Source organism: Mycteria americana, chromosome 4, assembly GCF_035582795.1.
Source record: "Mycteria americana isolate JAX WOST 10 ecotype Jacksonville Zoo and Gardens chromosome 4, USCA_MyAme_1.0, whole genome shotgun sequence".
Lineage (NCBI taxonomy): Eukaryota > Metazoa > Chordata > Aves > Ciconiiformes > Ciconiidae > Mycteria > Mycteria americana.
In genome coordinates this window covers 86,648,541-86,672,004 of record NC_134368.1, presented here as the reverse complement: position 1 = coordinate 86,672,004, position 23,464 = coordinate 86,648,541, and the positions used below count along the sequence as shown (strand labels likewise).

The 23,464-nt window shown below is 39.9% G+C and overlaps 1 protein-coding gene and 1 long non-coding RNA gene across 3 annotated transcripts in view; one reads left to right on the top strand and one right to left on the bottom strand.

The window, feature by feature from the left end:
• The window catches only part of PRSS12 (serine protease 12), a 44,164-nt gene extending 27,272 nt beyond the window's left edge, over positions 1-16,892 (bottom strand). Inside the window, exons 1-4 of the mRNA XM_075501188.1 lie at positions 16,445-16,892; positions 9,329-9,467; positions 6,889-7,067; positions 4,583-4,733 (exon numbers count right to left, since the gene is read on the bottom strand). Coding sequence (XP_075357303.1) covers positions 4,583-4,733; positions 6,889-7,067; positions 9,329-9,467; positions 16,445-16,784 — 809 coding nt within the window. The 5' untranslated portion in view covers positions 16,785-16,892. The remainder of the gene's footprint in view (positions 1-4,582; positions 4,734-6,888; positions 7,068-9,328; positions 9,468-16,444) is intronic.
• Positions 1-18,690, top strand: part of LOC142409534 (uncharacterized) — a 32,190-nt gene extending 13,500 nt beyond the window's left edge. Inside the window, exons 2-5 of one of the 2 annotated variants that reach the window (XR_012775677.1) lie at positions 1,599-1,721; positions 6,893-7,041; positions 12,513-12,587; positions 18,592-18,690. This is a non-coding gene — a long non-coding RNA (uncharacterized LOC142409534). Of the gene's footprint in view, positions 1-1,598; positions 1,722-6,892; positions 7,042-12,512; positions 12,588-13,159; positions 14,152-18,591 lie in introns of those variants that run through there. The other variant, XR_012775676.1, reaches the window with a different exon arrangement.
• Positions 18,691-23,464: the final 4,774 nt, after the last annotated feature.

Here is a 23,464-nt window from a genome sequence, read left to right as displayed (position 1 = left end):
CTGGGAAGAGCTAAAATGTGCATATCCAGCTTCTAAAATAGCAGACGTGACTGCCTGAATAGCCGCTGCACTGGTAACTGGTAACTGACAATGCAGCCTGGTTTACGTCATGTAATGTGATGTGGTTCCACAGTCAACTTCAGTCTCAGCTGAGGCTATGGAGCAACTTAAACATACCGTTTCCACGCTTCCACGGTTTCAACATATTTAGAACATCAATTTCTATTGCTTTGTAGCTATGAGATTTTCCTTTTCTGTCCCTTTTGATTTTTAAGCGTAACTTTCCTAGAAGAGATTATAGATGTACAGCTTGGGTATGAGGTTTCTAATTTTAATTTTCATTTAATATGTAGTAAAAATAATCCGATATATATTTCTACAGTGACTCTCATCTGTTGTCCTCAAAGCACATTAATCAAATCTCAAATACCCAGATGAGGCAGACAAAAGTGATCGTTCCCCATTTAGTCATGTAAAACATGGCAAAGAGATCTTAAGTGACTTGACAATGTCATACCGCCAATCAGTAGTAGAAATAAGAACAGAAAGCAGACCAATGACTAGCCTTGTGTGTGTTATACTCTTTATGGCAGCATAGAGGATTCTGAGCACAAAAACCTGTGTAAATTGAAAATGTTCCATTGTTTCAGCACTACAGAAATTATGTAGTGTTTAACACTTGATGATCTATCAGGATTTTTCCAATTCTATTTAAGATACCATGTCTTTCATACGTAAATGTTTTTCATAGTTTGGTTTCTTTCCACTCAATAGTTTCTCTGATTGTGTATCAGTCTAGTTTTTATAGGAGTATTCTCAGTATCTGTCGTCTTTTTCAACTTGTAAGATTGAAATGTCTATCTAAATTTTTTACTATAATGAATTACCTCTCTAAAGGATTAGTTTAAATTAATTAACACACAGTTTGGGTGTGGGGCTCTATACTAATTATTAATTCACTTCAAAGAGAGTTTTCCACTACTAGCCATATATTGTCACGTAACACCTAACAGGAATGGTATGTTCAGCTTCTACTGAAAACAGGACAGGTCTTGACTATTTTGTTTCGGGATATAATCATTCAAACTCTTAACTGGCTTTTGCGAGAGTGCCAGAATAGTACATTGCTGTGATTTTTTTTTTTTTTAATGTAAGTTGTAGTAGTTCATGTTTTTAAGGCACTGACTCATTAATCCATGCATGGATTTAGATAGATGTGGATTTCATTTCTAGTGCTTTGTATAAATATGTAACAATCTCTGTTCTTTCATTTTTTTAAAAGGAAAACAATACTAAATTTACAATTAGCAATCATACAAATTCTTGATAAACAGTAAAGGGTATGGGAAAAATAACAACAGTAAGAGGCTTATAAAAATTAAATTAGGATTAGGAAAAAGTTCTATAAAAAGGAAGGATGAGGAAATTCATGGTATGCACTGTGTAGATGGTAGTGCTCAGTAAATAAAAGCACACACAAGAAAGGTAAATTAAATAATATATGTTTTGCATTTTCATTTTGTTTAAAATCAATTTGTTTCTAATATTTTCAAGCTAATGTGCTTCACTAATCTTGAAAATGCACTGTTAATTTTCAGACTGTTTCTTTGATGACCAGATGCCTTCTTCAAGTGGTGGAGAACATGGAAAATAGCAAAAAGCCGGTCTTATTTACTCAGCAGGGAGAAGAGTTATAATCTGCGATTGCTTCAAAGAAGCAGGTAAACAAACCAAAAATATCCTCAAACACTCAGCAGGCAACATTTTAGCAAAACACATAGCTTCAGTCTGAAGTTAGTACCTTATGTTTGAGAGAGATTTTGAATTAGACATTACCTTTTCTTCCGAATTACCTTCCTAATTCCAAATAATATAGTAACAGATATCTTGGTCTAATTTTTTTCCTTCAGCAATGACAAGAAGAATTATAATAGATCGGAAATTACATTTTTTCCATGAAATTTGCAAACATTTCCTGATTGCCCTTAATATTCTTTCATTTAGTTTGTTAAGTAATGATGCATTTTTATATGTAGCATTAATTTACTGAACACTTGTATTTTGCAGTGCTAGTAATGGGAAAAAGAGCCAAGTCCTCCATCTCTTGTATAAAGAGCTGCTTTTCGAACTGGTTGAAATTGTGAATGACTATATAGAATGACAACTAAGAAAATATAATCCATGAGATACCTAGATTTGAAATAAGTATTACTCTTAGTGTATCCCATTTATATTTAAGCATCTAAGTAAATAAAAATGTCTTGGTTTTCCAGCATATCTTTCTGATGTACCAAGATAGGCTCTGTGAGTTCTCAGCACTTCAGGCTATTTTTGTAGAATTGAATAAATGTGGACTGAAGAGCCTACTTTCAGAATACCTATTTTTATTAATATTACCCTAAATATATTATAGGCTTCTTACAGAAAGCCTGGTTTACTGGTAGTTTTTAAGACGATTGTACTTTGGAACATTTATATGTATAAGATAAATTATCTTCATTTAAGTTTATTGAGTAGTATTTGCATATATACAAACTTTACATGAAAAGAAAATTCTCGTACATAGCTTCCATTTCTTCTACTTTTTTAATTCTGATGCTAGTACAGATGTATAGAAAATGTTAGAAAAAAAATCCTTATTCATTAAGAAGCTGGCAGGAATCAAATTGAGAATGCTTGGCTACTCTGAATGCTGAAAACAAATCATACCATAATCTAGTAAGATTCTCTGGAGTTCCAATAAAGCAGAGGCAACACTTCCCATCACTACAACAAGGGCAATTTGTATCAAGCAAAAAGTATTTATGAAACCAATTAATAAAATAAATTATCATTATTTTTTCACCTATTAATGGTAGATTAATATTCTGAAGTTTTATAGGAGTGCAACAGAAAAGTTGAAAGGGTGTGAGAAGCTGCTTACTGAGATGCTTTACTTTTCCAATTTGTGGCACATTTCCAGATGGATTAACAGTATGCAAATTTAGATTACTTTTATTACTTCATAACTGGTCTACTGCCACTGTTGGTAAAATTTCACTTCACAGTAATGAGCACATCTGTCAAGACATCTTGATTATTTGAGAAATTCTGTAAATCTCTAGACATCTCAAAAAGACTTAGCACCATCTTAATACAATTTATTTACTCAGAAAAGTGAATCGAGTTAGAAGCATCTCAGAACTACAGTTTCTGAACATTAAATATAAGTAATCAAATGTTTTAGTGTAATCAGTAAGGAGGCAGGTTAAGAGCATGACATTTGTCATTAGTATACAGAAAAGTAAAGCATAGCTTAGTAACTCCCCAAACTTAATAGTAGCTCAATTCAAAAGCAGAGAAGGCCTGCAAGAAGATAGACTTTGTGTTAGGTATTCCCAATTGAAAATGTACAGGAATGTAGAAATATAGCATAAAATAAACTGAGGAAGAATGAAAATCTGCTGCCAGAGGAGCATGTTGATTCCCACGTGGCTCACCAGGAGATCTAGAAGCCTTGTAAGTACTGCACAGTTCTCATCCTTTTGAGCTAATTGGGATGGCACCTGCAGTCCGAGACCTCAGTTTCACGTTACAAAATAAGTACACTCTGGGGCCACCCATTAATGCCACAAAGCTCGCTACCTTCAATGCCACTTCTTTTAATTCGTCATAATCCCAGCAGGGTTGAACAGATGAGTTCTGTTCCAGTCTCCTCTGCACTGACCTGCTTAGTTCTCATCCAGTCTGTCTCAGACATAATCCCCTTCTCCTTGGGTTTACATCTTAGTATCTTCTCTTCATCTTGCTCCTAGTTCTTTCCCTCTTCAACCCATCTGGCCTTTCATACCAATTGTCCCCATCTCCTTCCTCTCTGATCCAGCAGTTCTCCTCTTTGCCTCCCACTTCTGCAGCATCTTTCCTCAAATACTGAATACTTATCTTCTGTGTGGTATCAAAATCACCCCCGGCTGTTCAGAAGAGGAGCAAGAAAATCCTGTTCTGCTGCTGTGACTATATTATGGACCATGCTTAGTTCAGACAGAATCGCTGACAAGCTTAACTGTCAAAACTTCAAACAGATCTCTACTCAGTATATGCAAACTGGCAATCTTCAGAGACTCGTGACTTAAACAAATCTTGAGAGATTCTCACAGGCATGCCAAAAAACGTATCCGTTCTGACAAAGCAGTGCTCTTACTCCAAAGCAAGGAGACTGTTAGACTCTTCAGTAAAATGGATGTAAGGATTTTAACAGTCAAAGCAACTTCCTTTTCTTCACCTACGGTTTCTGATTGAAACTTTACTGAAATTGTAGTGAGTTTTCACTAAAAAGTCAGCATTTATTCTGAGACACATCCTTTGTCTGTCCTACAGACAAAATTGCCCGTATCATATGACACTGAGAACTGGAGCCTATAAATCAAAGTTCCAGGGAATTGAAAGTAATGGCACTGTGCCTGAACCTTCTATAAATAAACTTAGTTACTGCTTCAAAGTATTAGTGCGATTTTAAAGGAGCATCTTTTGACAACTCCAGGCTATGTATCTGACTAACTCTCCTGCTTTGCCGTTGGAGTAGAAAATATGTAGAAAAACAAACCCAAGGCCAAGCTGCCGACAGACAACTTCAGCATCTGCATCATCCCACTGATCATCACAGACAGTCCCCCACTGGCCAGCATGGTAGACTTCTACTCTTCCTTCGTGAGCGTTGTTCCCACCAGCCAGCCGGATCGGAGTAAAGACAGGGGCTGTGATCAAACACAGAATATAGGAAAAGGTTATTTCTTTCCCACAATGTTATCCTGATAGTAAAGAAAAAAAGAAGATGCCTTAATGGTTTCTCTGACATCGCTCAAGAACCACACTTTATTTCTTCTAGTTAGATGGAAAACATGAAATTAAACTTCTTTCTTAGAAATGAGTTCCCCTAAGCTCCACTCTCACTAGCTGAAGAATATTATACAGACAAGTAACCATACTGATCTTGAATTACTTAAGTGTCAAAGCGTTCACAGATACTTAGGGCTGTAAGGCCAAATACTACAATCAGTCAGTAGGGCTGCATTTCTACCAGTAAGAGCAAAATTGGCTTTGTATAGGCTTGGTCCTAGAGGGTAAAATCTGAAGTAAGAGGCAAAAATTCTTCCATTGCCACAGAATTAGAAATTCATCCTCATGTTTTCTCATTACTTTGGTAATTCCAGTCAGAGCAGTGAAATCTCATTGACTGTGAAGTCTCGCTTTAATTGTGTAAGTATTGTTCCCTTCCTGTTCTGAGATATGGTTTGATTTTTGGTCTTTTCAAATCATTAGCCCTTTTCTGGTCCAGCAAGAAATTGTCGTGAAAGCATCACTTCTGCATAAAGTTATAATAATGGAAACAGCTTAAAACTATATAGAAAAAATAATCGCTCTAGTATTTATAAGGTTATTTTAAAGTTTCACCATAGCTAACATCTGAATGATTTAAAATGTGATTAATTTTTGTGTAGGCCATCCAACCAATTAATGCTACTATTTCATCTATTTCTTGACTTCAGAAAAGAAAATTGAGGGCATTTCTGCAATTTCATCTTACTATTTCACTGGTATGAAATCTGTTTTTTTGTAATTATTTAAAAAGGCTAGTTGCAGTAGAACATGCAAAACGTGAAAGCTTCATCTAAGTCTGCCGAATCTCAGGATCAGTTTGATTAATTTCAGATATCCTGGACTCTAAATTACTGATAAACTTCCTTTCAGCATTATTGAAACAGACAACAGTCCTTTAATAAATTTATCTAAACAAAACGAAGTTCTCTGGTGAAAATGTCCGTAAACAGAAGAAAAACCTTATGACCTAAAAATATAATTTGCAAATTTCTAGTTTTCAGTTTCTTTAGGCAAAACTGTTTCTCTTGCTTTGGTCCTTTGACTTGTCTCCTAGCTTAAAAAGATCCTCCCTTCCCTCTACACTGTAGTTTTCTAAATTAAGACCAAAATGATTTTTTAAAAGTCATTTATCAAAATATTCCTCATGAATAGTGGAGCTTTAGGACAAAAATGCATCTGCCTTTGGATAGGGATGTAAGTAGGAGAGGAAAGGCAGCACAGAACTGGCTGCAGCCATACATGGTTTTGGTTAAACTGAAGAGATTGCCGTTGCCAGCTCCTCAGCATTGCCAGCCTAGCCTTCCTCAAGGTCAGCAATATCTTACGTCTGATGGCATAATTGCCCATTTAGTTGCTCTTTAGCACATTGATTAAAATAATCTGAAATATTTTAAAAACACTAATAATACTTTTTTTCCTAACAATATCATTTTGACTTGTGTGAGTGATGTGTGAGGTAGCAATCTTCAGCTAGGAAGACTTGGACCTGTTTTAAATGTACGCAGAATAGGGCAAAAACTTTACAGTTCCTCGTGCGATGTCATCCACGTTCACAGTAAGGAACGTGATCCCAACACTTCTGTACCAAAGGAGAAGGCATAGCCTGTTTGTGAAATCGCTGCTCCTCCCTTCTGTTCAAGAAAAGCTAACAAATTGACATGTAGCATACGTAGCTACCAAAGACAACCTCTGAGTAAATAAATGGATAAATAAATAATGTTTAAAAAAATGTGGGGGGAGACAATCCTGCTTTTACAGCCAGAGGTTCTCACTGCTTCACCCTTTCTCACAACCTACGTCGCAAAGCAATAATTTGCTTGTTGATTATGGAAAGGTAAAAAGTGGTTCAGCTAGTTGCTGCTTGCACAGCATAGAGGGATTTGAAACAGTTAATGGTGCAATGAGTCAATCTGTTTAATTTCCTGTTCCAAGAAGTCTTAATATTTTTTTCTAATTTAATGATGAGTAATTATTACTACTTCTATTTAAATAAGGTAAAGGAGTTAACCAAACCATATGTATTTTTTTTACCCAGGGAAGAGCTACATGTGACAGCAGCTGCCATTTTTTGAGGACATGTTCCATCCTGCCAGGTGTCTTTTTCACATAACAGTATATTTTCTTCATCACCACGACAACGCACTTCACTCCAGTAAACAGGAATAAGGCCCAGTCCAGAAAATGGTATGTGTTTTGCTGTACCTTTTTCACTGTAAGAAAAGTAATCAGGATAGGACATTAGAGTGGGAGGAGGGGAAGCGGAACGTTTTCTCATATATAAATCTTGGAGGAGAAAAGAAAGGGCTTTCTTCAGCAGTGTAAATTCATCACATTTTCATACAGTTCAGCATTGTCTTCTGCACAAAGAAAAGTAACAGATGTGACCCAGTTCTCACCATTTTGTTGTGGGATATTTTAGTACAGTGGCCTGTGTTGCTGCAGGGCCAGCTACATTCCTGTTCTCCCAGTTCTTAACTACAAGAATCAACACACAGTCCACAGGTGAATCTACGTCCCACTGCAGTTATACTTCCAGGACAGGTAATGCTAATGGGCCTTTCACCGTTATCCTCTCCTTTACTCCATTAAAACGTACCAGCGCTCTGCCCATACATGTCATATAATATGGTTGTGACCATGGGGCAGTGAAACCACCTCGTACTCCATTAGATCAGGCCCGTGTCCATTATTCTCTATTCAGCCATTCCCATCCATCCAGAACGTTTATAAACAGCTTCCTTTCCTTCCACTGCATCTACAGCGACTATTATTGAGCCATCTTTTCTTCCATATAATGCCCAATAAAATTAAATTAAAAACAAAGCCCAAATACTGTAAAATCAAAGGAACAGATGGATGGAAGCACCTGAAAAGCACCAATAATACCTAGTGAGTTCACCTTGTGGTATATAGATCCAAATTTCTGCCAAACACTCATGATAACAGAAACTGTCAACTACTGTTTGCTTGGGGCTTTTTGGCCTAGATTCAGATTTAAGCCATTTCTGTTGAAAAGACCAAACCATTCACCCATATCACTGAACTACTTCTGCTAATAGCGGTCTTGTTCAACTGAAATGTTTAAGGTGTGGAAGGCAAAAAGAACTTACATGAAAATGAGGAAAGGAGACATTGCACGTAGACAGCTGAAGTCATAAGCAAAATCACAGCCCCCAGATGGCTGAACTTTTATCTCATCTAATCCTCATATTTTTATAAGTTGGCATGGTGTGTCCAGATTAGTATTGAACATTATAAAACAGCTTAGATTTAGTTGTGGCTAGCAGTCTTAAAAAGTGGAATAATCGTTAGGAATGTCACAGTGCAAGTATGCTATAAAAGCCCCTTACTGCTTGTAGCAAACCAAATCACTACTTTGGTATGTGACTGAAAGAAATGTTAGAAAGGCAATAAAGCCAGCTGTACTTTGTGGCTTACTGAAGAAGGGCAAACTGAATGGGGTGCTAAAGGGGAATATTCAAGTAATTTGGTTGCTAGCTTGAACAGCATTGATTTTTTAGAAGCTGAAATTGCATTTTATTTTTTAAACTCCCTTTTGGTATGGGCTTTTTCTTCGTTACCTCAGTTTCATCTTACTATTGCAACTGCAGTATCACTACAGGCATTATCTAGAGTTTAATGACGAAATTATGTTAAAGTGTCCTGTTGATTAACTCCATTCTGAAAGCAGTGGGAAGTAGTGGTCAATGAGGACAATGCAGGGACTTTCAACCTGTCCTATATTACTATAACTCTGTAAAATGTTTCCATGAAAATGTAAAGCTACAAAACTTGTCTGGTTTTGGGTTTTGTTATCAATGTGCAACTCTGAAAGTAAACCATACAGATTATCTAGCTAGATGAAGATATGCACAACAAAAATACCACATTTTCCAAAAACCTAGGATGAGTCCCAGATGTTTTTTGGCAGGATAGAATGGATGATTACCAGGGTAACCCCATGCTCCTGAGAACCAAGAATTTTCCTATGATTAGGAGCCCATGTAGAGTCTAATTCTTGGCCACATTTACGTTTTTATTCATTCAGTAACCTCATTGGAGCTGTTCTTAATGGACACATAAGTGAGATCAGGATCAGACCTCATATTTCTGCCCTTGTGGACATCTCCTGTATGTCTAGTAAAGCAGGTTTTGTTTGCCCTAAGCTTTTCTGACCTCTTCACACTTTTCACTTTGAAAGCAAAGCATCTACCCTGGTCTGCTCCTCTCCAGATCCCATATGCAGCTTTCAAATGAAATACTGATTTGTCACAGCAACCTCTTTGAAGTACAACGCAACTGAAGGAAGCAAAAGATTCTGGGAAGAACAACTTCAGCATTCAACAACTTTCAAACAGAAAAAAACAATCATCAAACACAAAAAGCCCTCAGGATTTGCAAATTAGATTGTCCTTTATACTGAAACACCATTAGAACAAGTTGACTGATTTTTACTCGGACTGAAACTTACCCAAGTGCAAGCTGTCGACATATGACTGTTGCATCATTATTGTCCCAATGGCTCCCACAGATTGTTCCCCAGATTCCATTCAAATAAACCTCCACTGTACCTTCAAACTCATTCTTGCCACCCTGGAGTCTCACTGACCCTAGTTAAAAAATAAAAAAATTAAGCCTCCAAGATATTCCATTGCTCAATTAATGTATCCCACAAAAAAGACTCCAAACCTGATTTTCCCTCTGCGGAGAGAGTTCCTGTGTCATGTATTACCATCTTTGTGCTCTTTGGGTGAGCTGCTTCTAAGAAGCACTCTGGCACATCTAACATTCTTACACAGTGATATACAAAAGGAGATAAGCTTGGTTTTCACATGAGGAAAACATTTTGCTTCTTATACTGAAATTACATTACATTTCTGATCCTTCTGATGCTACAACTTAGTTAAAGATCTAACAAAAAAATGTATGTATAGACTAGACATAATTATTTAAATGTGGTTATCTCTACCCAAATGAGCAAAAAGTGTGTATATATATAAGTAAGTGCTATACTTTTATCTTCCACATAATTCCATCCAACTTAAGGGAATCACAAAGCAATGACATGGATTGCATAGCTTTTGCTCTGACCCATGTAACATTATGCATGTCATGGATGTCAGCAGTTTATTTTAGCCAAAGAATGCATTTGTTCATACTTCTTCTCAGACAGAAAAACACTGGATGTAGTTCTATTAATTCATGAGTGGCCTTTACCAAATTCTCAGACAAAACAAGCTAAAAACATGAGGAATTGTCCAAAAGAAGTGGGAAAAAAAGTCTGCTTCTTGAGAGCTACAGAACACACAAATCCAAGAAAATTAACAGATTTTGCATTTTTTTTATTACAGTAGTTTTACTTGAGATGCCAGATGGATCTGCTGCTGAAGGTAGCCAAGTGCCACTGGTAAAGATGGGAAAAAGCTGGTCATAGGTATAGCTCTACAGAAGCAGAACAAAGAGTCATAACAGAGCAGTAATTCAACAAGAAAGAGTGCATTTCTGCTAAATTATCAAACATAGCCTAATTGTATGCATTAGTGTTGCCTGAAATCTCAGTTAATCCATCTGCCTCTGTTCAGTGATCTATTTAAAATGAGAAGCTACACCATCCAGTTTGCAGGGGTTTTAGCAATGAGATAAATCAGTCAATGTTTGTGCCTGCATTTCATTGTATATGTGTTCATGTATGTGTAAATAATAATAATAATAATAGGTAGGTCCACTTTTTCTTCTCAGCTTTCACTCAGATTGTGTCCTGGTTTTAATTTAGTTCAGTATATTTTATAAAACCGTGAAGCCAAATGACTGCCAAATAACTCGAGGAATTAATTAACCTCATACTTGGTTTTGTGTGTTCCTTTCTGCCTCCTATTTACTTTCTCAGCAGTAACTTACTGTGCAGTAAATTACAAACAAAATTTATTCAACTCATGTTACAGAGTGAGCTATCATTCCGAATAGAGGATTATTAATGAGTTAATTATAACAATACTGTAGGCATGTTGCACATTGTTTATCTGTCTTTATAATTTTTCTCTTCATGTTTTTCTGTCACATGCAGACAGAGCCTGGAACTTTGTTTATTTCTGCTCTTCACCAGGCTTTTGTATAGACTATTATTTTCACTTGAAACATCAACTGCAGTCATAGCAAAGTGATTCCTGACATACCAGAAAGCAATTTTGAAGATGTCATCTCCAAAAATAAGTTTATTTTTGTACATGATTGCTTACAGCGCTGCATGACACCTACTGAAATCAATACAGTGTTTCCTGAGTACACATTACACAATATTTCTATTCAAATATTTGAATAAGGGAGTACTTGAAGAATAAATTCTCTTCTAAGGTCTCCATGGCAGAATTTGGCTCACTCATCTTTCTGTATTTACAGCATCCCCAATGACAACAGTGGGAATTCACGTACACAGAGCAAAAGATAGCACAAGAGATAACTTTTGCACATCAGAAAGTCTCTATTTTTTAAGCTATAAGTTTTCAGCTCTTTTAGTTGCTGAAGAAAACTAAACATGTTGGGAGTAGAGCTAATGCAGTAATATCTACTCTGGCTTTTATGCAATGCTCTGAGAAACTCACACTCTCTCCCCTCTCCACCAGCTCAATACAGTGTCAAGCCTCTGCTTAAAGTGCTTATCAAACCTTCACTGCCTCAACAGCAAGCTCAACAGCAGGGAACATGAGTACGGTGATCCTGCCCATGGCTCCCAATGCCTTCCTCAGCACTGGTCAGGAAGAGGAAGGATGAGGAGAGGTGAACTGACCCCACAAGAGTTAGAAACAAGGGCACAGGACCACAAAGCGGGCCTACCAGGCAGCTCTAGGACACATACCATAGTCTTACGTCGGACTTAATTCAGCCCTGTATTGAAGAATACAAATCTATTGTCATGACAGAAACGCCTTCATTTATATACACTCGAAAAATATGTATGCATTTCTTCTAATTACATCCTAGCCAAGGTTACTGACAGTCGATTCATGTTGTTTACATACAGTCTGGTAATTTTAGTTGCCCTGGTATCTGCCCAAGTCAGAGTCTTTCCTATCTGCTATCACTGTTTAAAAGAGATTAAGTTATACTTGCAAATGCAAGGAAGTAAGGGTATCCAGTGGGTGCTGCTGAGACTTGCTCTGCAACACCTGCCATATAGGCTCAAGATGAGACACACAGGAAAAAAGGGAGAGGAAAACCTCTCAGCCAACTTTTAATTAACTCCAAAAAGCAGAAGAGCTTCAAAGGAATTGTGCTGTTGTGCTTGGCCTCTTTCCTGTACCATTCTCACGTCCAGAGATGCTGGGTAACTTCAAACCCTATTTTCTACATTTCACTGAGAACAAGCATTGTTACTCTGTGTGGCTGAATTGCACATAGAATGGGAATTGCTTCTACTTCTGCTGTACATGTGGGGTTTATGGTGTTGTCTAAAGGTGTGCCAGTAGTTTCTTTGCAAACACCTGTGTCCAAAGGTTTGTATTTTGGCTGTAAATGTACATTTGGAAAAGAGGAATCAGAAGTAGAAGTTGCCTGTGCTGAGTGCTCTGAAATTGCAAGTTTAAAGCAAAAGAAGGATTTTGAATTTTGGAAATCTGTAAAAACAGCAAATATTTTTATTTCTGCTTTCATTTTGCAAGGTGTTCCAACATGGGATAGTGCCACAGAAAGGTCCTGCACTGATAATTCATCTCTGTTGCCTTGAAGTCAATTAGGTAAGTCCAAATTGACGTAAAGCATGAGGGTCTCCCATTGCTACATGCTCTATATCCCATGTAACCACATTACAAGTCGCAGTATTTCAGAACACTAGTGGCTGATTCATAATACATATAAAAGAGTCTATCCCAGTTTCAGATTAAACCAATTCATTGGTTTGCATGAGGTACTTGTAAAAAGCTACCTGTAGTATAGGTCAAATCTAACACCCGTTCAAATCAATGGAACTTCTCTTCCCTTCCAGGATCAGGCCTGGCTAAAATCAAAGAAATTAATCCTGTTGACTTCAGCAAAACTATGGATGATGCTCACTGCGATCAATGAATCGCTCACTGCGATCAAAGTGTTCATCACTTTCCTGAGCACTGCTCTTAGTCTAAAATTATAACTATTTTCTCCTGGTCTTTTAACCTTGAAAAAAGGGTGCATGCATCAGAACTACTTTTTAAGAACTACCTTGAGAACTTTAGAAGATAGCAGTATTGCATACTCAAGGATGCTTGTATTAGAAGTTTCATAAATATTGTATGTATTGAGTGTGTAATGTGCTGAATTGGTTCCTCTGCAGCAGTGAGATTCATCATGTCAACGATCAATGGTTTAAGGCTCTGAAAAAATAAACTGAAGTGGAATGTAACGGGCTCTAAAGGACTGCAGTTGTCTCATGTGGTAGAGAGCTGCAGAAAATGAGGGGTCTCGTGCTGTGCAGCCGCAATAAGAATGGTTCCAGAAGAGCTGCTTCTTAGAAGGAAAATATAGACATTAATATTTAATTTTTCATCTTTTTTTTTAATTTAACCCTATGCTATTAAAAAACCCAAAACCCCAAAAGACCTTCCATCAACTGCCTGGACTGTAGTGTAACAGGTAGGGAGAATAATCTAGTGTTTAGACTATGAGCCTCAGGCTTGATTCTTCTCTCTCAGAAGTTTAGTGAAGCATTATTTGATTGGCATTAGTGGAATTACCCTGTGATAAAAGCAATTTAAATGGAAAGACTCTACAATCTGGCCATTCTGGAGACGTGTGTTTTATCTCCAGTTCTGCCACTGATTGGTAGTGTGACCTCTGGCAAAGACGCTTACCTTCTTTTGTATTGCTTCCCCTTTGTAAGATAAAGAAAAATAGTTAACCCACTTTACTCTAAGAGCTTTAAATTAGATATGTAACAACATAGCATGAACACTATATCATGCAGAATACTGTAACTACATGCCACATAAATATCGTGTGGCCACAGTTGCTTCTAGGTACTGAGGCAGACCTCTTTTCTGAGGCATGAGTATACTACAGGTAAGTTGTTACTAGCAGTAACTAAAATACAAAATTCTGCTGGGCTTATGCCAGCTCTGTGTACAGAGTACTCTCATTTATTTTCCTCTATGATTTCCTTGGTTAATCATGATAATTTATATATATTTGTATTTGGTTTACTTGCTTTCAAGGCATGAATAAATAATATTACCCAGATATCTCTCATTTTAGAAGGAAGGAAATTAAATGCCAAAATCTATTATTTTAAACTATAAAACTGATTTTAGACTGGTGCCACATAGTGTAATTGCAGAGGCATTTTTTTTTAATTTTTCATCATTAATTTTTAAATATAAAGCAGTTTAATATATACACATGCACAAAGTTTAGCAAATTAACTTTGCAGATAAGTCTTAATATTTAACCTAGAAAAGCCAGGAGATTCACAGTTAAGGCTTTGAACATGGTATTGTATTTAGTTATTGCAGGTGCCTGATAACCGAGTATGGGCTTCCTTAGCACATGTACCAAAGGAACAGATGCAGCGAGTTTCTCTCTGAATAGTCTGTCCTTCTCTAGCTACAGACTCCATCATAACATTGCCTTACGTGCAGTTCTTTGCTTCGTGTAAGAAAGGAACATACTTCAGGACGAATGTTACAATAATGTTTATTTCTGGGCAAATGGCTTGATTTATTTCCATGTTCCACCTTAAGCCATCTCACACACTCTCAAATTCTTTCATATCGCCTCCACAAAGGCTTTTGGACAGACGTTTGCCCTGTTGATGTCACTGAGGGTTTACCACTGAGTCCAACAGAAGCAGATGACCTTTCAATGAGAAGGTATTGGCTGTTGTTCAGTAGCTATGTCCTCCCTCTTAACAGGGGCTAACCTGGATTTCCTTTGTCTGGGGGAAAAAAAGCAGCATGCTGAAAAGACTGAAGAAGACAGCTAAACCCAAACCACGTAGCATTTTTGGCATTTTTTTACTTAAATCACATTCGTGCTGAACTTACAGGGGATTCTGGAATTTACTTTAGTAAGTGCAAGATTGGGTTCTTAGCAATAAAACACCGCATTCTTCTTCGCTGTAACATCTTAGACCAAGTCCTCACAAAGTATTTTGGGAACCAGACTGAAGAATTCTGAAAAAAAGCTATAAATATGATGGGCTAAATCAAAGAAGCAACTGTGGGACCCTTTCCCAAACTGAGACCAGTTTAAGGGCCTGAAGTCTTCTGGATTTTTTTTCATCTGTGTCTAGTTATCTGTTTTCTCCTCCGTGGCATCAGCTGCCTGGTATTCTTCCCAGGGAAACATCTGTAATGCATAACATCATTCTATCTTCTTGAAGGAGTACAACATTTGACTTGAAACACAGCTTTGGAAGCTGCATTTTTTTTAACGTATAAATGATCAGTATGAACCTTGGTGCCTCCATATGCTCTTCATGTGATATTTTATACCAATGTGTATAATTATCACATTGTTCAAATTACCATCTTTTTTTCACACACATTCTAGAGCTGTTGTTGGAAGAGGAAGATAACAATCCTCTTCAGAGATCTGAAAGTAAATTAATTAAAAAAAAACAAAACCAACCCAATACGAACTTCCACAAGAACAAAATTATTAATAATAATAATAATAATAATGATCAACTTCCTTGCTGACCTTGCAATACTACAAAATACGTAAAAGGAAGGGCAACAAAGAAGGGAATTTTTATTTTCATGGCAACAATTATGCTTGATCATTTTTAGTATAGATATCGATAGGACATAATTCTTATTTAGGTAGGAGATAATACCAGAGTGATGCAGGAGAAAATGTGAAGTCATTCAAAACCAGACTGTACATAAATATATTTAACGCCAACACTGATGAAATGCAAAGCTGATCAACTGCTCAAGGGCTGAATGCTGAAATTGCTGCTCAGTCTTTACGCACTGAAAACTTCCACTGAAGCTACTGAGAGTTTAGCTAGGAGCATGGGGGGGAAGCACAGGTCGCTTGGCTGGCTTCGCAGATGTCCTCAAGCACCAGCGCTAACTTGCAAACCCCATTATCCCAAGACGTGGGGGGAAAAGAAAGAGAGAGATACTACGTGAGCAGTTCGCGTTTAGAGCAAGGCATCCTTTGGCTTCTCCTTTCTGCCACTTCACTTCTGCAGACGGAGTGCTTCCCAGAGAAGTGCGCCCGATGGCAAAACGGGAATGCCAGTCTTGGCTAACTGAGCCTACTGAATACTTAGGCACAGCTCCTTAACGCGATTTACCTAGTATTACAATAGCGTCGGCATAAAACCAGGTAGGACCTTCGTCCTTCCGAGGCATCTGCTGATGCAGAAGTTTAAACTCCCCTCTCAGAAAAGCCTTTGCTGTCGCTTCGGCAAAAGGCGTCCGTCCCCTCGTTCCCTCACCCCTCCAGCGACGGGGGACCGGCTGCGGGATGGCGAGACCGCCGCCGCCCGGCCCCGGGTCTCCGTCCCGCAGAGCCACCGCGCACCCTCCCGCAACGCCGCTCGGCCGCCAGCCCGCACCCGCGGCGGCCGCTCGCCCGCGCCCCGCCGGCCCAGCGCCCCCGCTCCGCTCACCTCGCTCGCAGTCAGCGCGGCCCCGCTCCGGCCGGCCCCGGTCGGCCCCGGGGGCGCAGTCGGGCCGCCCGCCGCCGCCGGGCAGGGCGCAGGAGCTGCGGCGGCCCCGCGGCGCTCGGCCCGCCGTCCCCCGCTGCGGGAGCGCGGGCGCTGCCGGCGGCCAGGGGCGCCGGGTGGCGGCGAAGCCCCCGGCGGGGCAGCCGGCGGGGGGCGGCGGCGGGGCCGGGGCGGGCGCCTGCGGACGGCGGGCGGCCGGGAGGCTGGCGGAGACCTGCCCCAGCCCGCGGGCTCCGGGGATCGTCCCGATGACCAGCGCCACCACGAAGCCGGTGAATGTCATGGTGCCAGTCCCGCCGGCTCGGGTCCATCTCCCCCTCTCATCGCGCCCGGGATGCGAAGGGGGAAGGCGGGGCCGCCGCGTCCCACTAATCCCCCACGCCGCACACCCCTGCCGCCCTCCCCCCGGCTCCCCTGCCTGCGGGGGCAGGGCGAGCGGGCGCGGAGAGGCGCGCAGCCGCCGCGGCGGCGGTGGCGGCTACCTGCCGCGGCCCTCCCGAGCGCGGGGGGCAGCGGTGCGGCCGCCCGGCCCCATGCGGCAGCCGCCCGGCAGCCCCGGCGGGGGTCGGAGGGGGCCGCGCATCCGCCTCGCCGCCCGCGACCCCGGACCCCGGCCGCGGGGGCTCCCTCCCGCCGCCCCCGTGCCTCCCGGCCGCCCCCCGGTTCATCGCTGCCCGCGGTCCCGCCGCAGCGGCGCAGGCTCCCCCCCGCCCCGCTTCTCTCTCGCACTTGGGGTTGCCCTACCAGCCACCTTCTTCTCCGCCCTGGCCCCCGCGGCCGTGGCTCCCCCGACCCCTCCGACAGCCTCCCAAAGAGCAGAAGGAGCCCGGGCAAAGCCTGGCCCGGGGCGGGGGCGCGCAGCTTCGGGGAGAGAGGGACAAAACGGGCCCGCACGGCGGCTGGGGAGGCAGAGGGATGGGGAGAGCCCCAGGCGTGTCTGCGGGGAACAAAGGGGCTGCAAACAAATGCCGTGAAGAGAAGTGTCTTCGAGGGTTTAGCTTTATCCCAGCCCCATGTGCTCTGAATAGTAATCTGCTTATTCCCAGCCACTGCGGGGTTCTGCGTGACCTGATCATCTCTGATTTCCTTTTTCTACCACGACGGCTGTCAGTTCGTTCTGCTTCTTTGTCTCATATTGTTCAGTTGTTAGTTTGGGTTAGTTATTATTTTTTAACTTACCGCTGTTTTTAAGCTATGCTGTTCATATTTTGCAAAGTCCAACTCTGCCTGATAGAGCACGCACCCTTTATTTGGCAATTTGTCTGTAGCGGGAGTCTGTAGATTCACCTCTCCGTAGGATCTTTTTTCCTCTCTAATTTTTTGGCTGAGAAGTGTTAATCTGGTTTCTTGGTGAGCGCATCAGTTACTTCCACAACCTTGCATTGTGACTAGAGTCTAATAGAGAAAGAAAGAGTGTGCTTTCTGCTTTCCATGCAGGATCCCAGGTATCTCCAGTTGCCTTCCTTTAGCATCCTCCAGACTGTTCAAAAGGTGCAAAATGCAACTTTATCAATGTAAGCTTTTGTTTATAAGAACAAAAGAGCTCCAGTGCTAAGGAAAAGCAGGTCCTACAGTGTTTGGTATTACCTGTATTCATTTTAGTTCCACTCAGCTGTGATAAATTTATTATTGCAGCATTACAGTTAGTATTTAATCACTCACAAAGTTAAAGAATACTCTGCTGGGGTTTCTACAGCAACATGATAACTATGCTATCATATGTGTCTGTTGCACTTCTTTGTGGATATAAGCGCACAGATTGTTCTTTGTTTCGGAGGTTTCTTCTGGGGGTATGTATATGCATTAGTTTAGAAACTGTCAAGACTGGCAAGAGTTTAATTTGTTTTCAAAATATTGGAATATATACAAGATGTTAGCCTGAAAGCAACTAATTATGGCCATTTTTAAATTGAAAATTTGTTGCTGTCATGACAAGTTGGTTGCTTTTATCCTTTGGAAGGACCGGTTAAAAGCATGCTCAGCCTAGCTGGTTAAGGCTTCCTTCATTGCCTAGTAAACACTTTTTGGCATCACAGTAACAGCAATATTTCATTTTCCCTGACCTAAGCTCTTTTTTTTTCCCCCTCCAGCCTGGAAGAGGAAGGGTTCTGCTGATCAGCGCAGGAGGAAGAGAACAGATGAGTATGATGAATCTTGCAAAACACTTCAGGCAAAGCTTTGAGCCTGGTACTTATTCATGTATTCTGATTTCATTTGTCTCCCCTAGGTGTGTGGGCCAGCAGGAATCTTACACACAGTGAACTTTCTTTGCCTATGTAGGGTAGAGGTGTTTATGCTTGAGGCTGCAAAATGCAGGACATGGGGGGAAAGAGGGGGGCTACACAGGGAAAAAGGTTTGGAAGTAACTAGAATTATAAAAGAAGCTTGAGGAAGAAAAAAGCAATTGTCATGATTCCCTCCCAAGACACGGTTCAGGTTTAATCGAATGATCCACATGTACAGATTCACTCTGGAACATTAATTTTATCATGATTGTTATTTTTTATGTAATCATATATGGAGAATGAGCCTCAATTTGTTTTAATAACTGTAAATTAGCTTTCAATATGATGTGAGGTCAGTTAATGCTACAGGAAATAATGCTTTTGTTAGAATTTACAGATTAGGGACGTGGTCTGGCTTCCATTCAAGACATTGATAATAGTTTCACTGTAAATAGGAGAGGCCCTTTTCTAAGAAATACTGGAACTGATGCAGTTTGTTTTTCCAAGATGTATGCTTTGCACTTTGGTTGCAGCTTCTGTCTTGGCTAGAGCATTTATGAGTGTCTCCCCCATATGGTTTCTCTTGTGTTTGAACTATGTGAGCTCATGTTGCAGTTTTTCCTTTGGCTGTGGCACTTAACAGGTGCCATGTATAAAATCGCTCTCGTCTGCTTGACTACTTTTATTACGCTTGTAGGAAGCTCGTTATCTGTGTGACTTCTACCTCTGTCACATTTCTCACAATCGGTTGAAAGTTACAGGGAAGAGCAAAGACAAAACAACAGTTAACATAGACAGACAGTGTGTTTTTAAGAACCTTGATTCTTTTGGACATCGCACTTAAAATAACAGTAAGAATTACAAGTGTGCCTAAAATGAAACTGCACTATGCCTTAAGGGTGGACTTTACCTTCACATGTTTATAAGCAAGAAACAAAGGCTTATTACTCTGATATAGCTGATATAGCTCTAAAAAGATGCCAAATATGAGATGTTCTCAGTGCATTTGGTTGCCTTAAGAAGTTTAGTCTCTGCTGTACAAAACTGTTGAAAACTCATTCACAAATTGAATTAGAAATTAAAAGGAAAGAAAAAATTATGTTTGCTGATTTAGGAAAATAAGCAAGTAGATCTTTGGAAACCTCAAAAGGTCTCAATGGGTCTGGGCATTATGTACAACATTGATTCTGAAATTACAGTATTCAACTTTTCAGAAAAAAATTGTCACAAAATGTGGAGAAAATAAGAAATCTTTGGAAACCATGCTAGTTATACTCCTGCAGCAGCACTGCGGGATTTAAAGTTAGTAATCTGTGTTTAACAAGACCTGCATTTTTATATGAAAAGAAAGGCTTGTTTTGGTCTTTCTAGATTGGTAGAGAAAACAATCCATTAAGATGATATTACAGTGGGTGAACTGGCTCCAGCTGACGTGCATAGCAATTCTCCCTTTTGCAAAACATTTTCAATACTTAGTCTTAGTATTTAGTTTGTACCTCTTATGCACAGAGGTAGTACCTACTGACAGCAGTCCCACGGAAGTCCATGGAACAATGCGCGTGACCAAAGTTAGCAAATCTGTGCTGCGTACCTGACAGCTTCCATGAGAGCAGTTGTAGGAAATCATCGGCTAGAATAGGTCTTAATTTCTGTACAATTCCACAGGGTTGGCTGCTTTTTTCTCTCCTGGCATTTGACAGGCCCAATACCAAACTGTTGATAAAACAAAAAATAATAAATAATTCATAGGTATGAACTGATCTGACCACTCCAAAAATGCCCCCGCTGTATTTCTGTGCATAGATTCCTCAGGTTACCCGAGAAATGGAAATATTAGAAATACTTGCATTATACAGCAGCAGCATGGGTTATTCATATACAGAAGGCTTAAAAGGAAATTTACACAAGAGCTTCCTTTATCCTGATAGCTTTCTAAAAGCACTTGATAGTTCTTCCCTGTCGCTGACTCTGCTTTTGCATGAATTGTGTGAGGGTCCAGGTTACCAGAGGACTAATTTTCAATAAATGGTTCTTGTGAATAGGTGAAGGTCTCTGACGTGGGGGTTATACATGCAAAAACAGTAGTCCTGCATTTCAAAAACATTTAATACCAAGCATTTAGAATTCAGCTGGAGAATCAGTCTAATTCTGCTCCCATTTAAATCAATAGCAAAATTCACTGATTAGCCTCTTCCTGTGTTCAGTAAAGCTGCTTACCTTTATTTTTGAGTAGCTCATAGAGTATGCTCTCAGCATAGATTTTAGAAAAGCTGAGCACTTCCAGCTGTTGGTGGAATTCAGTTAAAATACTACCGACAAGTGAAGGCCTGAGTCAGTCCCATCTTACTGCCACTGATAGCCCTAAACCAGAGTATTCTCTCCTGCATTCCCTCCTGACCAGATTAGAGTCAAACAGCAATGTAGATGTGACAGATCAGAGCAAGGGTTGACTTCAGGCAATGCGATATATGAGAAATTCCCCCAGGAAATAAGTACAAGCACAAAGCAGAGAGAATGTAGCCAAACAGGCAGGCACAACACGTTGTAATGAAATTATTTTCAGACTATCCATCTAATAATTTCTTGCTATTATTTCTTCACATAATCAAGTATGCTGGGGCATAGATCAACCGCTGGAATCAATGGAAACACTTATGCACATGACCTAGTGGGCACTGAGTGAGATCTAACAGCACCAGACAGGGGCTGAAATCAGGACTAGAAGCAGAGAAAGGAAGGCTTCACACAAAGGAGATTGCCATGTGCAAAATGGGCCGTAGAATGGGTGCCGTAATGAGTCAACATTTTTAGGATGTAAGTCAGCGCTCTTATAAAATAATTTTATTCATTAATCTCATTCTTTTTAACAAACACGGGCAGCAGAAGTTTGAAATCCTGCCAGGTCTGACTCAAAATTAATTTGGGTTTGTGCTTATATGGAAGAGAATAGACCTTTTGTCTGTAATTATATATAAGCTCCATAGGGTGACCCTGCATTACAGAGGATGTAACTGAACAGCCTGTAATTGATGAGGTTTCCATTACCACATAACACAGTGCGCACAGTAATGAGATCATAGAAGAACCTTTTTTAAAGTGTTAAGTACGTTCTTGTACAACAAGCTGAGTTCATATTATACGGCAATAAGAAACCTGATTTCCTGGAACAAGGCAATAAGAAACTTGATTTCCTGGAACAATTCAATATCTAGGTGCATATGTGCCTAACACTGGGTTATACGAACATGCATGAAATAATTGCATTTAAAACTGAAAGGTAAACTGAATCACGCAAAACTAGTGAACACTTTTTGTTTAATATAGTGAGTAGAAAAAATGCTATTTCAACTGCAATAGTTTTGACACATCCAAAGTAACTATACATCATTTTAAAAGAAGTATCACAGTTTTGCATAGAAAAAAAAGGATTTTTGAATAACAATGAAATGTGGATATATTTGTTTGAAAAATATTTTTTAAAAACAAACAAAAAAAGCGCCCTGCATTCAGTAAAGGCTCTAATTCTGCAAATATATATCCTCATTCTTAGTAGGTACACATCTACATACCGTGATGTCTCCATGTGTAAAGTAGGTTACATGAGTACCATGCGTTAAACTCTGGAGGACTGGAGACGTGATTTGTTCATGCTGTTGCTACTATTTCAGCAACACCCAGGAACATACAGCTAGTACAACACACAGCCTCGTTCGTGCAGTTGCAATGTGACCGTGTTTGAGGCTATGTTGTATATTGTTTCCATGAGCAACCTCCAAGCACTGCTGTTATGTTCCTCTCCCAGAAGGACCACTTAGTAGATCCCAAGCGTGCAATGCCATGTGGCTGAGTGGGGAGTGAGACTCAAGGGTGAGAGTAGGAGTGCCCCAGCATGGCTGTGTAAATACAGCAGAGGTGCTGCTTTATTTCCTGATGCTCGGAATAGGAAGAAAATGAGGCATCACATATGCTGCAGTCTGTTAACTAGGTGAAAGGTGAATTTGTGTAGCCGTTCTATAAATAAGCATATTTAAAGAGGCAAGAGCATGCCAAAGAGGGTATTTTGAAGAAATGGAATGGAAAATGGTATTTGTTAACAAACAATCTGAACAAAGTTTTCCTAAGAAATGGAACTTCAGTTCCAAACCTGACTACCTTGGGTATATGTGGGTTTTGGTACTTGATTCACTGCGTCCGTCCTTTAAGGGAAGCTCTGCCCATGATTCATTCTGTGCTCGTGCTGGAGAAACAACCCACTCCAAAAAAAAAAAAATCAATGGACAGGCTACACCTTTTTAAAAATATTTAACATTTGTGGAAAGGTTTAACATTTTGGTTTAGATCTAAGAGAGAAAGGGTGAAAAAAATTTTTTTAATGTCATCTTCATCATAAAACATACATTTTGGACTCTTTTTCATGTAGAAAGTGGCCTTTACAAATCAGTCAACATTAGGTAAGCCTGCCACAGAGCAGGATGAAGCCTTATTTATTCAAAACATCCACTGTCAGTGAGGACAACTGGTTCACAGAGCTGAGATACATGACCTTCTACAATTTCCTCTGACATTCATGGTGTAGAAGGTTCCCTGGGGTAAACAATGCTTTATAAATGCAGTTGTTTAAATAAGTTCTTCTCTCACAAATAATCCAGGTAGTCCTCTTCCAATTATTTATGTCTGGAATGGCAGCAGGTGTCTTCTCTTTGTTCAGAGTTAATCTTCTGAAAATATTTCTTAATAA